Here is a 15,354-nt window from a genome sequence, read left to right on the forward strand (position 1 = left end):
TATATACTCTTGGGTTACAGAGATGTGTAACACAAGTCTTGCTGTTAAGAAGCTCCTAGTTTGTTGAGGAAAGATTGAGTGCCATTCAGATGAATCAAGATGCACTATGGTAAGATTTGCTATGGATATGATTGAGGTGGAGCCTTGGTGACCTCTCTGCTCTCTACCAGTTGGAGCTGTGAAGGCTTCTTGGAGGAGTGCCTTTAGAAAGAATGGCAGCAATTGGCGTGGTAACTATGATAGGTCCATGGGATCCAAAGATGAAGAAGACAGGGTCCAGCCTTTTGAGGAATTCAGGGTAAGTGGTGAAAGGATTTTCTTCTTTCTTTCCCCACTTCTTTTAGTTTCTTAAGTAAATGCCTAATCAGTGCCCTGAGCCATAGCTGCCCTCCATTTACCCTTCAGTCCTGAAGCGTGATGACTTTTCCATACCCAAAGTAAATACAGTGAGAGGGGAGCATGTGTGTACGCACACTTCTTTCTTCTCATTTTTCTGCAACATATTTTCCTACTTCTTACGGAGCAGTAGAACTGTTTCAAGAATTTCCTTTAGCTTACCAGCTAGAGGCTTTGGAGAGTGACTGGTAAATTGTCTTCCTTACTTCAGTGTGCTCAAGAAAGGGGCTGTTATTGGTTACCTTTTCACAGTGTATCACACTCCTGGGAAGGGAGAGCCATATGCTATAAGATTGAGATGGCAGCAAGTGAGCAGGATGGGTTGGGCTTATAACAGAAACATTAAAAGAAAAGAGCAGAGAGTTTGCTAATGTGGTTATTCGTCATTCTCAGTAAAATTCTTTCTGCTGCACTGAATAACAGAGTCATGGTTAAGTGATGAAAGTGAGGTCAGTCGCCTGGGTTTCCATCTGAGATTTAGCTTTAAAATGTCGTGGGGCCCTAGGTGAGTCATGTCACCCTTGTAGGCTTACTGGTTCATCTATAAGTTGTGCTGAGGATGTAGCAAGCCATTCCTAAGGGTGCAGTAAATCTGGGGAACTGCCCTTGGGTCTGCTGCTGGCTTGGAAAGTAGGCAGTGATGGAGGCTGCAACTGACAGTAACATGGTTAAGAGGGTGGTTTTAAAATGATTTCCACCGAGTATAAACTAGTTCAACCATTGTGGAAGACAGTGTAGCAATTCCTCAAGGATCTAGAACTGGAAATGCCATTTGACCTAGTGATCCGATTACTGGGTGTATACCCAAAGGTTTATAAATCATGCTACTGTAAAGACACATGCACACGTATGTTTATTGGGATGTTTATTGGGGCATCTATTCACAAAAGCAAAGACTTGGAACCAATCCAAATGTCATCAATGATAAACCTGGAATTAAAGAAATGTGGCACCATATACACACATGGGAATACTATGCAGCCAAAACAAGGATGAGTTTCATGTCCTTCGTTGGGACATGGATGAAGCTGGAAACCAATCATTCTGAGTAAACAGAAAACCAAACACCGCATGTTATCACTCATAGGTGGGAATTGAACAATGAGAAATTGGATACAGGGTGGGGAACATCACACACTAGGCTGTCATGGGGTAGGGGGAGGGGGAGGGGTAGCATTAGGAGAAATACCTAATGTAAAATGACAAGTTAATGGGTGTAAGCACACCAACAAGGCCAACATGTTACATATGTAACAAACTGCACGTTGTGCACGTGTACCCTGAGAACTTAAAGTATAATAAAAATAAAATAAAATGATTTCCACCTAGGTCCACATCCCAGCTCTGCTATCTTAGGGCCAGGGGGTGAAATCCTTTGCTTCTGTTTCCTTGTCTATAAAATGGAGTAATAGTAAGATTCAACAATATTGAGCTGTTCTGAGGATTAAAAAGAGAGGTTAACTCACTGTGCCCACCACACAGCAAGCACTCGGTAATAAGAGCAGATTATGGTTTCTAAGTGCCTCTCAGTCGGAACATCTCCCTTTGGAAAATCCTTTCCCCTTCAGCATTGCCTCTTGTTGTGTAGTAGACCAGATTATGTTCTTTTTCTTTTGTTTGTTTAATAGCATTTTTGAGCACCTGCTCTGTGCTAGTGGCAAACGTAAACATCACACAGTCCTTGCCTCCAGAGAATTTGAATCTCAGAATTCCTAATGGTGGTTACTTATCATTTCCATGGTAATAGGCACTTTTGCTCCGCTGATGCTTAGGAAGCCAGAACCAAAGCCCAGGTTTTTGGATTTCTTTCAATGAAAAGATTGTTTATTCCTTTCCTGTACTTTTCTTCACCTGGAAAGGCCATGGGGAAATTTCAGGGTGAGGACTTGAAAGCCTGTGTCTCTTGGCTCCCTTAGTTGCATCCACAGCTGACAGGCCATGTCTGAGCAGCTTTTCTGGGCAGAGGAAGGGTACTCTGGGAATTCAGGTAGAATTAGGCCGCCAGTTTGGGTCGGTTGCTTGAGGATTTTTATCTCTTGTCTTGGTGTGGTTTGAGGTATGAATTGAGAACATAAATTTAGGCTCTCGGCTGGGTGCAGTAGCTCATATCCGTAATCTCAGCATTTTGGGAGGGTGAGGTGGACGGATCACATGAGGTCAGGAGTTTGAGACCAGCCTGGCTAACATGGTGAAACTCCGTCCCTAATAAAATATACAAAAATTAGCTGGGTGTGGTGGCATGCACCTGTAGTCTCAGCTACTTCGGAGGCTGAGGCGCAAGAATGACTTGAACCCAGGAGGCAGAGGTTACAGTGAGCCGAGATCGCGCTACTGCACTCCAGCCTAGATGACAGAGCAAAACTCTGTCTCAAAAAAAAAAAAAAAAAAAAAAAAAAAAAAAAAAAAAAAAAAAAAAAAAAAAAAAAGAAAGGAAATTATTGCCCACTGTTTGGAGGGCCAGACCCTTTGCCAGGGCTGGCATCCTGTCTTCCACTTCCGTGTTCCTTCCTTTCCATCTTCTTCATGACCTGGGATCTCCCTGGACAGATTGTTTTTTCTTGGCAGTGAATTACAGTTAACCCCAAATATTCCTGCATTGTCTCAGCCTGTGATTGCTGCTTAATATTTTCAGATAGAGCTCAGTCTCATCACTCTTGGCTGTAAGCAAAGATTAATATACATATATATTCCAACTCACACAATAATTCTCTTCTTTACATTTTCTCACATACAGTAGTCCATATTCATAAACAGTTTTCCCACAGTACTCCTGAGTCATTTCAAATGGTTTGGGGAGGAAGAGTGGTCTCCGTCAACTTAAAGATGGCCCCCAAGCCCATCCCCACTGTAGCTTTATAGATTTTTAGTGTGAAATGTGTTTCGGGTTAAAAGAAGGTATATGCCTCATACCCTGCCTCCCTGTGTAATAGTCCTGACTTTACTCCAGACTGCTGTGCTTCTGGAGTGAACAAAATGAGGAGTGAGGAGTGAAGTCAATGTCTTAAAGCTTTGCATTTATATGGGACTTTTCTCCCCTGAAGAGCTCTAAGTGTTCACGCATGCGTTTTTCCCACCCCTCCGCCCCCTCTCATTCTCATATCCTCAAAATATTCCTGATTATGCAAAAAAGAAGACGTGGTCTTGGACTCATTTTTTATGGTGTGGAGCTCTAGAGGTTTTGACTTAACCGAGATTTTGAACTTGATTTGTGGTCAGGATTAAATCCCAGATCTTCTGATCCCCAGATTGTTAATGTTTACTGGATTCCAGATGTTATTTCAAATACAAAATACGAAAGTCTACTTATTTCCTTGTAGTAGTATTTTGTCACAAGCCACATATGTTAAATCAGGCATCTCAAGACTTGTTATAAATATAAAGATAATTTAAGAGATGGGAATTGCTATGTCATACAGTGGCTTCTTCCAAAAGCAAGAGGGAGGCAGTGAATTTTTTCTATAGTTTTCGATCTCTTGAGATTTTAAATCACTTTCTTGTCCTTTTTACCTTCCTAACCTCTTATTTCCATTAAATTATTTTTTAAAATTATTGATTTGGCAAGCTAGTTTTTGTATCTGACGTCTGACTTGTTAATGAATTGTAAAGTAATATAGTGCCGTTTCCCATTCCTATAGCTTACTTTTAGTGACTTCCCCATGTCATAGTATGACTCATTTGTTCTTTCCCTAAGGATCTGAAAATAAAACCAGGTTATTAAGAAGAGAAAATAGAATAGTTAAATTGTCTTTTTTTGTTACCAAATTATGCTGTGATTTTTTTCATGTGGATGTATGGATGCCTTTTAAATATGGGAATATGCATATCCACACATAGAAATTTTATGCAAGGGTATTCTTTTATCCATTCAGCAAAATGTACTGGCAAGCTACTGAAAGCCAGATTTGTGTGCTGGGTTCTGGGAATCTAACAGACAAAATCGTCTTTTCTTAAGGAGCTTGCAGATGTTAAAAGAGCAAGCAAAACCCACCTCAGTGGGTTTACATACATATACATTCATAGCAATAAATACATATACATAATGAAGGAAGAAGTATAGCATGATGGTTAAAAGCATGCAGTTTGGAGTGGGACCTGGATTTAGGTCATAGCTCAGCCACCTACTAGCTGAATAACCTGGAGCAAGTTAGTTAACCTTTCACCCAGCTTCCTCATCTGTAAGTGAGGAAATAGTAATACCCTTTATGGGGTTATTGGAGGTTTCAAGGAGATGCTACAGAGAAAAGGTCTAGGATAGAGGCTGTCATGTAGTCAACACTTGATATATGTTAATTATGAGTATTATGTTTTATGTATAATGAAAATTCAAATAAAATAAGCCAGCAAGCTATGAAATTATACCTTACTCTGAAATCTAATCCATGGAAGACATTTTTTTTGGACCTTTTTAGGGATGTGGAAAGGAGATAGGCCATCTGGTAGCAGGCAATTATAAATAACACTTCTTTCCATGGACAGTCTCCACTTTATACTCAGTAAAGGAAGTAAACATGGCATCTAATCAAGCAGCAGAACATACAGAATTGGGCACTTAGCACTTATCCACTTTCAAAACGTCCAAATAAAATCATGGAAGTCTTCAAGTGGTTCTCTGAAAATAATGTTTAAGTAAAAATGCCATTTGGTATAAGCTAATTGCTTTATTCTCTCATAACTTGCTAATGAATTGTCACTGAAGAACACAGAAGATTGTGAGAATAAAAGAATGTGATAGATCCATAGTGAGACTAAACCGTGTCTGCTTTTCTCACTTCAAGTAATACTTAGAACCATATGTGGCCTCGCGCTCAGGACTGACAGTTTTATACAGCTATTCTAAGCAATATAAGTGATTGATTCTGGAGCAAATCTTTCAGTGAATGTGGTCTCTACCCTGTGTTGTTGGTGGTTTGGTTTTAGTTGACCTAGAAGTCGCCTTTGCATTTAGGATGATGCCACTGTATAACATGCATTGCTTAGGATAAAACAAACTGATTTCTCTATACTTTAGATCTAATCCATCTGAAATTGGATAGAGCAGGCATGTTCTTTTGTGTTGCATATTAGTGTGTTACACTTTCTGAAGTTAAAGAACCACCTGCATTATTAGGAAACTAATTCCATCTAGCAGTCTACTGCATTCCGTCTGACAGTCTACCACTACCAGTAGATGAGAAAGTTTCTTCTTTGTTGCAGAAATCTAATGTGTTATATGTTTTCTCTTAATCGTTGCTTCTTCTGTGTTTAGGCTGATTGGTTTTCAGCACATAGATGCTTTATAGCCTTGTGTTTCACAGCTATAATAATTCATGCTTCTTAAACAGAGCATATGTATCTACCGTTATACAGGTCAGAGAATTAACTGTTCTCCTGGGGCCTCACTCTTTTTTCTACTGTCTCTCCTTCCTGTCTCACAGTGGGGAGAGAGGCTGCAAAACTTGAGGCCCTCGAATGAGGCACCTCAAAGAAGATTGTAGTTGCTTATCTCACACCTCAGCAAGAAACCATGGAAAGTTCCCTGAAGGAAGTGAAACAATTTGGGATGGAGAAGCTCCAAGATGAAAGGATTTGGACATGTGTCCACCAGCTCACATCAAATGTTTGGCAGGGAAGGACCTTATAAGGTCTCTAGAGGAGCACAAATGAGGGAACTCAGGCCAGGAGGAAAAGAATGGAGCCCAGACTAGATACTGGTTCTCCCAACTACCTGGCCTATACGGTGGGTCCCCTGGTGATGCCTTCTGCCTGGGCTCATCCTGTGGAGTCTCTGCAGGTTATTTTGCAGGCACTTTCTACTTGCAATCTCTTGTAAGACTTTTTATTGTGTGCTTTTAGGCCTTGTGAAACTTGTGAACTATAGAGAGGTTTGTGTGTCTGAAACTAGAATAGTTGGATGATTTATTTGAAAAATGTGATAGTCTATGAGTTAGCTCAGAAGGGGCACATGGCAGAATGGCTGAGTATGATGCTGAAGCCAGACGTCCTGGCCTTCAACCTGGCTCCTCTGCTTACTAGCTGAGTGACCTTGGGCACACTCTTCAACTTCTCTGTTCCTTAGTTCTTTAGCTGTAAGATAAGGCCAATGAGTGGGTGTCCAAACATTCCTGGTTTGTATCTGTGCCTGGCACAAGTGTTAATAGTGCCACCTTTCAATCTCTAAAGTATGCTTATTTGGATGATCAATTATATGTCTGCCATACCAATAAGAGAATCTATATCAAAATTTGTTTGGAAGACTAAAATATAGAAAACAATACCCAATTGTAACGTGCTCAGTAAATATTAGCTGCTATTGTTTATTTATGTGCTGTTTATTTTACAAGTAGACTAGTATTTTAAATACCCAATTTCATGTATTACTCCAGGAGCAAAAACTGTTACCACAGACTTTGGGGTCTGAAAGTGACTTATATTATTGGAAAATGAGGAGCTACCAAGGTATAAGCAAGTGTAATACAATTTCAAAAAGTCTCTTCCTTTCTAATCTGGCGTGGGTGAAACAAGTAGCATGGAGGAAATGACTGTTTTCATTCATTTCACTAAAATGGTAATCACCTCAATGGCATGCTGGTTTTACAGAGAAAATACAGTGGAGGTTGCTAATTTGGTTCGTGTGTTTTACTGCACTGTTCTTTCCAATTTGATCTCGTTTTCTTTCTTTGACCTTTCTTTGGGTGTCACCTTTTTCTCTCGCAGGAGAGGCTAGTTGCAGTCCCTTCTTCATTGATCCTTGTCTCCAGAAATAAATAAAATTAAACATAATTCAAAAAGCTTTATTTGAAGTAATGGTTTCATCTGCTCACTCTTAAAATATTTTTTCATGTTGGACATTAGGTAAAATAAATACAAATTATTGGTATTTTGACTTTATTTTTCACAAATATGTACTTTGGATAGAGATGCTGCTGAACCTAGAGGATCCTCTATCTGGTTAGGCAGGGGGGTGGGATAAGCTTGCAGGGGCCATGGTGTGATGGACTTTGACTCCTGGTTCTCACTTGCTAGCTGTGTGATCTTGGGGATGCCATTTATTTCATCTCTCTGAGCTTCAGTATTTTTCATCCTTAAAATGAAAATAATGATACTTCCTGCTCTACAGGGTGATTATGAGGATTAAATACAATGATAAGGATTAGTATACTCTCAACAAACGGATGGTATGGTAATTAACAGTTGTCAGTCATTTTAAATTCTAGGATATTTGGAAACAGAGTTCCTTTCTCGAAAGATGGTTGAGGTGATTGAAAGAGACTTCTTTTAGGAGGAAGATATGCAGAGGCTGTGTCTCTGATGATAAAAATGCTTTGATGATGTGGGTTTCATACAGGAGAAGCTAGTGCTCTTCATCACAGAGCTAAATACAGACCTGCCCAGGACCCGGAGAAACTAAAGGAGGATATACGGTCAGTGAGAAACAGCTGTAGCCCCGCCTGGATCCCTTGTATCAGTCTTCTGAGAATAAAAGCACTGTGGCTATTGCTACTCTTTTGTCTTCCAGATCACTCAGTAAATGTCTTTTGTAGCACACCCTAAGCAGAAACATAAAGGGAAGAGAATTCTGGGAAATGAGGTTCAGTCTAGCCAAGGTGACACATTACCAAACTGGCACATTAACAGTTATCCAATCTAGTTTAATCTAACACCTTTAAATTATTATAAAACCAACTCCAAATCATATATACTTTTTTCCCTAGAAAACTTCAGTATGTGGCTGGATGCTGTGGCTCATGCCTGTAATCTCAACACTTTGGGAGGCCGAGATGGGAGGATCACTTGAGCCCAGGACTTTGAGACCAGCCTGGGCAACATAGTGAAACACCGTCTTTACCCCAAAATTTAAAATGCTGCATGTGTCTGTGGTCCCAGCTACTCAGGAGGCTGAGGTGGTAGGATTGCTTGAGCCCAGTAAATTGAGGCTGCAGTGAGTCATGATCATGCCACTGCACTCTACCCTGGGTAACAGAGTGAGACCCTGTCTCAAAACACACAAAAAAGTACTTCAGTATGTGACTGTAAAAGCTAAACACTCTTTTTTAAAACAAACAAACAAACAAACAAACTAGAATGACATTATCAAATCTCAAAAAAACTAAAAATAATTCCTTAATATTATCAAATACCCAGTCAGCATTCACATTTCCTTAATTATCTCATGAATGTTTTTCTGTAATTGGCTTGTTGAGAATCAGGATCCTAATAGGTTCCATTCTTTTTGGGATCCTAATTACATTTGGTTGAGTTCTTATTTTGGTAATTGCAATGTCAGAGGTCAAGTGATTCACTAATACAGAAAACAAGTACAAAACTGAACAACATTGTAAAGAAAAAAAACCACACACCCAGCCATTGGAAACTGAAAATCCACCAAAGCAAGGTGAAAAATTGAGAAGTGTTGATTCTTGAGAAGCTTCTGTAGCTTTGGCCAAGAATGGGTGAGAATGTGGCATTCTTGCCTGGAACCGATTCCGTATCCTCTTCCTGCCACACTCTATTATTTAAAAAAAAAAAAATAAAGGGCCAGGCATGGTGGCTCACTTCTGTAATACTAGTACTTTGGGAGGCTGAGGTGGGATGATCACTTGAGTCCAGAATTTCAAGACCAGCTGGTCAATATAGTGAGATGTTGTCTCTGCAAAAAAATAAAAAATTAGATAAGTGTGGTGGCGTATGCCTGTAGTCCCAGCTATTCAGGAGGCTGAGGTGGGAGGATCACTTGACCCCAGGAGGTCGAGGCTATGGTGAGCTATGATTGCACCACTGCATTGTAGCCTGGGTGACAGAGGGAGACCCTGTCTAAAAATAAAATAAAATTTTAACTCAGTTCAGGACTGGTGGCGAAAACCAAAACTTTACAGCCAAAGGTAGACGTGATTCAGGGTGGAGGATGGGGGCACTGAAAGCCTGTGGCTTTGTGAGCTAAAAAAGCAGACTCACGTTAGAATATTTCAGGAAATCCTGCAGCATGACTAGCCCACGGTAGCAGTTGTGATTTGGGATGGGTGGTAGACCAGCCAGAATTTAACAGGGAGATCGTGCAAGTGAGAGAGACATTAAAGGTGTGAAATAAGCTTTTCTAGGCTTTCTGGGAAACTAAACATAAGCAGGGAAGACCCAAGAGAGCCCAGCAAAAAGTAAAAGCCAGGGGGACTTGCAATGACTGCCACTTTGAATGCCATTCCTCAATCCATACACCTTGGTTAAGGAAGGGTGAAAGCGCAGTGAGTTCAGGGTGTCTAAATTATTGGTCAGCTGTTCAAGTATGTAACACAAATATGACCTCAATGGAATTGAAAAAAGAATTCTGAACAGAGACATCAGTGGGTACAGACCACGGAGAATGAGATTCTACAGTTTATATTCAGGTAAGTTATCAAAACAAAACGAAACAAAAACCTTCAGAAAAATAAGGTAATCAAGAGTTGCTGTTACTTATATATGTGCTCTCTCTCTCTCTCTCTATGTGTGTGTGTATATATATACACACATATATATCTGAACATATAAACATTTAAGATTATATATGTAATCTTAAATTATGTATATTATATATATAATCTTAAATGTCTAGTTTTCAGCTAAAATGTAATAAACATGCAGACTAACAAGAAAGTGTGACCCATACTAAAGAAGATGAGTATTTAAGTTAAAACTAACTCTGAGTAGGCCCAGATGCTAGATTTAACAAAGACTTAAAAATAGCTATTATGATTATATTTAAAGAACTAAAGTATATTTGAATAGTTGCTATAAAATACGCCAACTGTGAGTCAACAAATAGAGAATCAAATGGAAATCATAAAAAAAGAACCAAGTAGAATTTCTAGAATTGAAGAGTATGCTACTAACTGAAATGAAAAATTCCCTGGTTGAACTCAAGAGCAGATTAGAAATGGTAGAAGAAAGATTCAGTGATCCTGAAGGTAGATCAAGAGAAAGTATCCAGGACAGGTGCAGTGGCTCACACCTATAATCCTAGCACTTTGGGAGGCTGAGGTGAGTGGGTCGCTTGAGCCCAGGAGTTTGAGACCAACCTGGGCAACATGGAGAAACCACGTCTCTACAAGAAATAAAAAATTAGCCAGGTATGGTGGTGCACATCTGTAGTCCTAGCTACTTGGGAGGCTAAGGTGGCAGGATCACCTGAATCTAGGGAGGTTGAGGCTGTGGTGAGCCAAGATCATACCACTGCACTCCAGCCTGTGTGACAGAGCAAGACCCTATCTCAAAAAAAAAAAAAAAAAAAGGAATTATCCAAACCAAAGAGCAGAGAGGGCTGGGCATAGTGGCTCATACCTGTAATCCCAATACTTTTGGAGGCTGTGGCAAGTACATCACTGGAGCCCAGGAGTTTCAGACCAGCCTGGGCAACATGGCAAAACCCTGTATCTACAAAAATTAGAAAAATTAGGTGTCATGGTATGCACCTGTAATCCCAGCTACTCAGGAGGCTGAGGTGGAAAGATCTCCTGGGCCCAGGAAGTTGAGGCTGCAGTGAGCCAAGATCATGGCAGAGTACTCCAGCCTGGGTGACAGAGTGAGACCCTGTCTCAAAATAAATAAATACATAAAAATTTAAAAAGCAGAAAAAATTTCAGAGAAAAATCAACAGAGCCCTGTGCAACAACATCATGTGTTCCAACATAATTTTAACACCTGTGTAATGGGAATCTCAAATGGAGAGGAGCAAAAGGAACAAAAAAATTGAAAGAAAAATCTGAAACTTCCCACATTTGATGAAGATTATCTATAGATCCAAGAAGCTAAGTGAACCACAATTAGCGCAATTATGATAAACCGCAAAAAAAAAAAAAAAAAAAATTAGACAAATCATATTCGCACTGTTGAAAGACAAAATCTTGAATATAACAAGAGGAAAACGATTCATCACATACAGGGCAACAATAATGTGATTAATAGCTGATTTCTGATCAGAAACAGTGGAGACCAGAGGATGATGGTGTGACATAATCAAAGAGCAGAAAGGAAAAAACAAAAAACTTGACAACTAAGAATTCTATATGCAGGAGAACAATCCTTCAAAAATGAAGGTGAAGGAGGTTTGACTCATGGTTCTAGAAAGATGGAGTAAATGTACATTTACTAGTTGTATCTTACTAAATACAACTAAAACTCTGGACACTGCACATAAAAGAATTAGAAGCATAATTATAACCATGGAAAATTAAAAGAAAGCAGAGTGGCTGAAGATCTGAGTCCTAGAAATCACATTATGGTGAGCCCAGGAATTTGAAACCAGCCTAGGCAACGTGACAAAACCTGGTCTCTACAAAAAATACAAAAAGTAGCCAGGTATCATGGTATGTGCCTGTAGTCCCAGATACTCAGTAGGCTTAGGTGGAAAGATCGCCAGGGCCCAGGAAGCCGAGGCTGCAGTGAGCCAAGATCGTGCCACTGCACTCCAGCCTGGGTGACAGAGTGAGACCCTGTCTCATATATTTCCTTTTTGCTGCATATATCCCAGACTTGGACCTAAAGAAGCAAGCAACTCAGAAATGCTAACAGGTGCAGACAAAGGAAGTCTCAACAAAAGCCTGCTCTCTCTAGCCAAAGGAGCAAGTAGGAAATGGGCAGTCTAACAATATAGAAAGCTTTTAGACAATAACCACTCTACTCTATCTAAACACCAAAGAAAAAACTGTCCAGCAAAGGCTGAATGGGGGAGCCTAGGCTTGTACCCTCGTGAGGCTGTATTTAGGTGTCAGAGAAGGCTAAGTAGGTAGTCAGGTCTTTCATATTGTCTAGTAGTAAAGAGGTTACCTCTACCTTGCTATAAACAACCAGGTGGGGAGCCAAAACTCCTGCCTACATCTAGTAGTAATGAGTGGTCCCTTTTGAGTTGTTAATGGAGGCTGAGCAGGGAACCTGAACTTCTACTTCTGGCTGGCAGTAACAGGATCACACCTCCTCTCTTCCCCTGCCAGGGTGGTATCAGAGAAAGACAGCTAAAACGGGGTGTTTAATAAGATCCAGAGTCTTTTAACATAATAAGAACATGTCCAGGTTTAAGTTGAAAAGTCACTTGCCGTTCCAAGAACCAGGAAGATATCAAAGTAAATTTAAATAGACAGCAGATGCCAACGCTGAGATGACAGAGATGTTAGACTTACCCACCAAAGATTTGAAAGAAACCGTGGGAGAAAAAAGAAATCAGTGAGCAACTATGATCACATTTGAAACAAATGAAAAAATTGAAAGCTTCAGCAAGAACCAAATGCAAATTTTAGAACTGAAAATTGAAAATCAAACTAAAAGCTCAGGGTATGGGCTCAACAGCAGAATGGAAGGCACAGAGGGGAAAAATCAGTGAACTGTAAACTAGAACAAAAGAAATTACCCAATCTGAACAATGGAAAGAAAATAGTAAATAAATAAAGAAATGTTGACAGCCACAAGGATCTACGTGATTATAACAAAAGATCTTACATTTATGTATTGAGAATCCTAGAGGAGAAAAGAAAGAAGACAGCACAAAAAGAGTACTTTACAAAATAATGACTGAAAAGACCTCCAATTTGGCAAGAGACTTAAACTCACAGATTCAAGGAGCTAAGCAAGCCCCAACGAGGGTAATTCTGAAGAAATCTACAAGAAGACACAGTTATAATTAAACTTCTGAACACTAAGGACAAAACTTGTAAAAGCAGCCAGAAAAAATGACCATTTGACAATGGATTTCCCATTGGTGACCATGAAGATCAGAGGAAATAGCATGATGTTTTTTTAAGTGCTAAAAGAAAAGTACTGTTAACCCAGAATCCTTATCCAGTGAAATATTTTTTGGAATAAGTAGAAATCAAGACATTCTCACATAAAGGCAAACTAAGAGAATTTGTTGCTAGCCAGCCTATCCTAAAAGGATGGCTAAAGGAATTTCCTTAAACAGAAAGAAAATGATTAAAGAAGGAACCTTTGAATATCAGACTAGAAGGAAGAACATGGTAAGCCCAAATATGAGTATATGCAATAGGCTTTCCTTCCTCTCTGGAGTTTTCTAAATTTTATTTGACAGTTGAAACAAATTATAACATTGTCTGATATTGTTCTAAATGTACTTAGAGGAAATATTTAATATGATTATATTATAAACAAGGGAAGCTAAAGGGATTTAAAGAGAGTTATGGTTTTGTTACTTCACTGGAATTGTTAAAATGACATAAGTAGACTGACACATTTATGACTATACATACATGAGTAGAGTGATATGTTTATGAATATGCATACATCTTTTAGCAGCCACTAAAAAAGCTACACAAAGAGGTATGCTTAAAAGCACAATAGGTAAATAAAAATGGAATTCTTTTTTTAAAGTTTGGGTAACCCACAGAAAGTCAGAGAAAGGAAAACAGACAAAAAATAGAGAACAGACAGAAAACAAAAAATAAAATGACAGACTTAAGTCGATATATCAATAATTATATTAAAAGTACGTGGCTTATTATATCAATTAAAAAGACAGATTGGCATAGTAGAATAAAAAACCAACCCAATTATATGTTGTATACAAGAAACTTCAAATATTATGATATATAAGCAAGTTGACAACAAAATGATGGGAAAATATATATTACGTAAACATTAGTCAAAGGAAAGTCAAGAGTGGCTATATTCATATCATGTAAAGCAGACTTCAAAGAAAATTACCAGAGTCGGGGAAGAACATATATAATGATAAAATGGTTAATCCGTCAAGAGGACATAGTAATACTGTATATGCCCCAGTGAATGAAGCTGAAACATGTGAAGCAGAAACTAATAAAATTGAAAGGAGAAGTAGACTAATCCACAATTTTAGTTGGGGACCTTACCACTCCTTTCTCAATAATTGATAGTACAATTAGACAGAGGGTCAGCAAGGATACAGAAGAACTCAACAATACCATCAACCAAAGGATCTGATAGAGATTTCTAGCACTGTCTACCCTATAACTACAGAATACCCCTTTTCAGGTATGCCTAGAACATATACCAAGTTAGACCATATCCTGTGCCATCAGATGAACCTCAACACATTTTTAAAAATTGAAGACATACAGAATGTGTTCTCCAACCACAATAGAATCAAACTAGAAATCAGTAACAGAAATATAATAGGAGAATCTCCAAACAGATGGAAACTATGAAACATGCTTCTAAATAATCCTTAGGTCACAGGGGAAGTTCCAAGGCGAATCAAACAATGTGCGGAAGTGGGTGAAAATGAAACATATCAAAATTTGTGGGGTACAGTGAAAACATTGCTAAGAGGGAAATTTATAGAACTGCATGTGTACATTAGAAAAGAGAAAACGTCTAAAATCAGTATGTTTCAACTCAAGAACCCAGAAAAAAAAGGAGAAAACTAAACCCAAAGCAAGCAAAAGGAAGGAAATAATAAAAACAGAAATCAATGAAATAGAAAACAGAAAAACAGAGAAAATCAGTTAAATGAAGAGCTGGGTCTTTGAAAAGATTTATAAAATTGACAAACCTCTAGCAAGTCTGACAAAGCAAAAGGAGAACACCCAAATTACTAATATGAGAAATGAAACAAGATATCAGTGCAAACTCTGTAGACATCAAAAGAATAATGAGGGAATACTGTGAACATCCGTATATACATATAAATGTGACAACTTAGACAAGGAACAACACTTCCTCAAAAAACTCCAACTACCACAGTTCACCCAATATGAAATAGATAATTTGAATAGTCCTATAACTATTAAGGAAATAGATTTAGAAATTTTAAAACTTCTCCACAAAAAAAAAAAAAAAAAAAAAAAAAAAATCTCCAGGCCCAAATGGATTCATTGAAGAATTTTACTAGACATTTAAAGAAGAATCAACACCAATTCTACACAATTTGTTTAGAAAATGGAAAGAAGGGGGCACTTTCTAATCATTTTATGAAGCTAGTATAGCCTTGATCCCCAAACCAAAAGCAGTTAAAAAAAAAAAAAA

The 15,354-nt window shown here is 38.7% G+C and overlaps 1 protein-coding gene across 3 annotated transcripts in view; it reads left to right on the forward strand.

The window, feature by feature from the left end:
* The window catches only part of SUMF1 (sulfatase modifying factor 1), a 113,762-nt gene that overhangs the window by 73,909 nt on the left and 24,499 nt on the right, over positions 1–15,354 (forward strand). Inside the window, exon 8 of one of the 3 annotated variants that reach the window (XM_017870732.1) lies at positions 5,811–5,975. The exons of the other annotated variants lie outside the window; for them this stretch is intronic. Within the exon in view, the coding sequence (XP_017726221.1) occupies positions 5,811–5,870 (60 nt within the window). The 3' untranslated portion in view covers positions 5,871–5,975. Of the gene's footprint in view, positions 1–5,810; positions 5,976–15,354 lie in introns of those variants that run through there. 3 annotated transcript variants of the gene reach the window in all.

Source organism: Rhinopithecus bieti, unplaced genomic scaffold, assembly GCF_001698545.2.
Source record: "Rhinopithecus bieti isolate Rb0 unplaced genomic scaffold, ASM169854v2 scaffold_5101, whole genome shotgun sequence".
NCBI classification, from domain to species: Eukaryota; Metazoa; Chordata; class Mammalia; order Primates; family Cercopithecidae; genus Rhinopithecus; species Rhinopithecus bieti.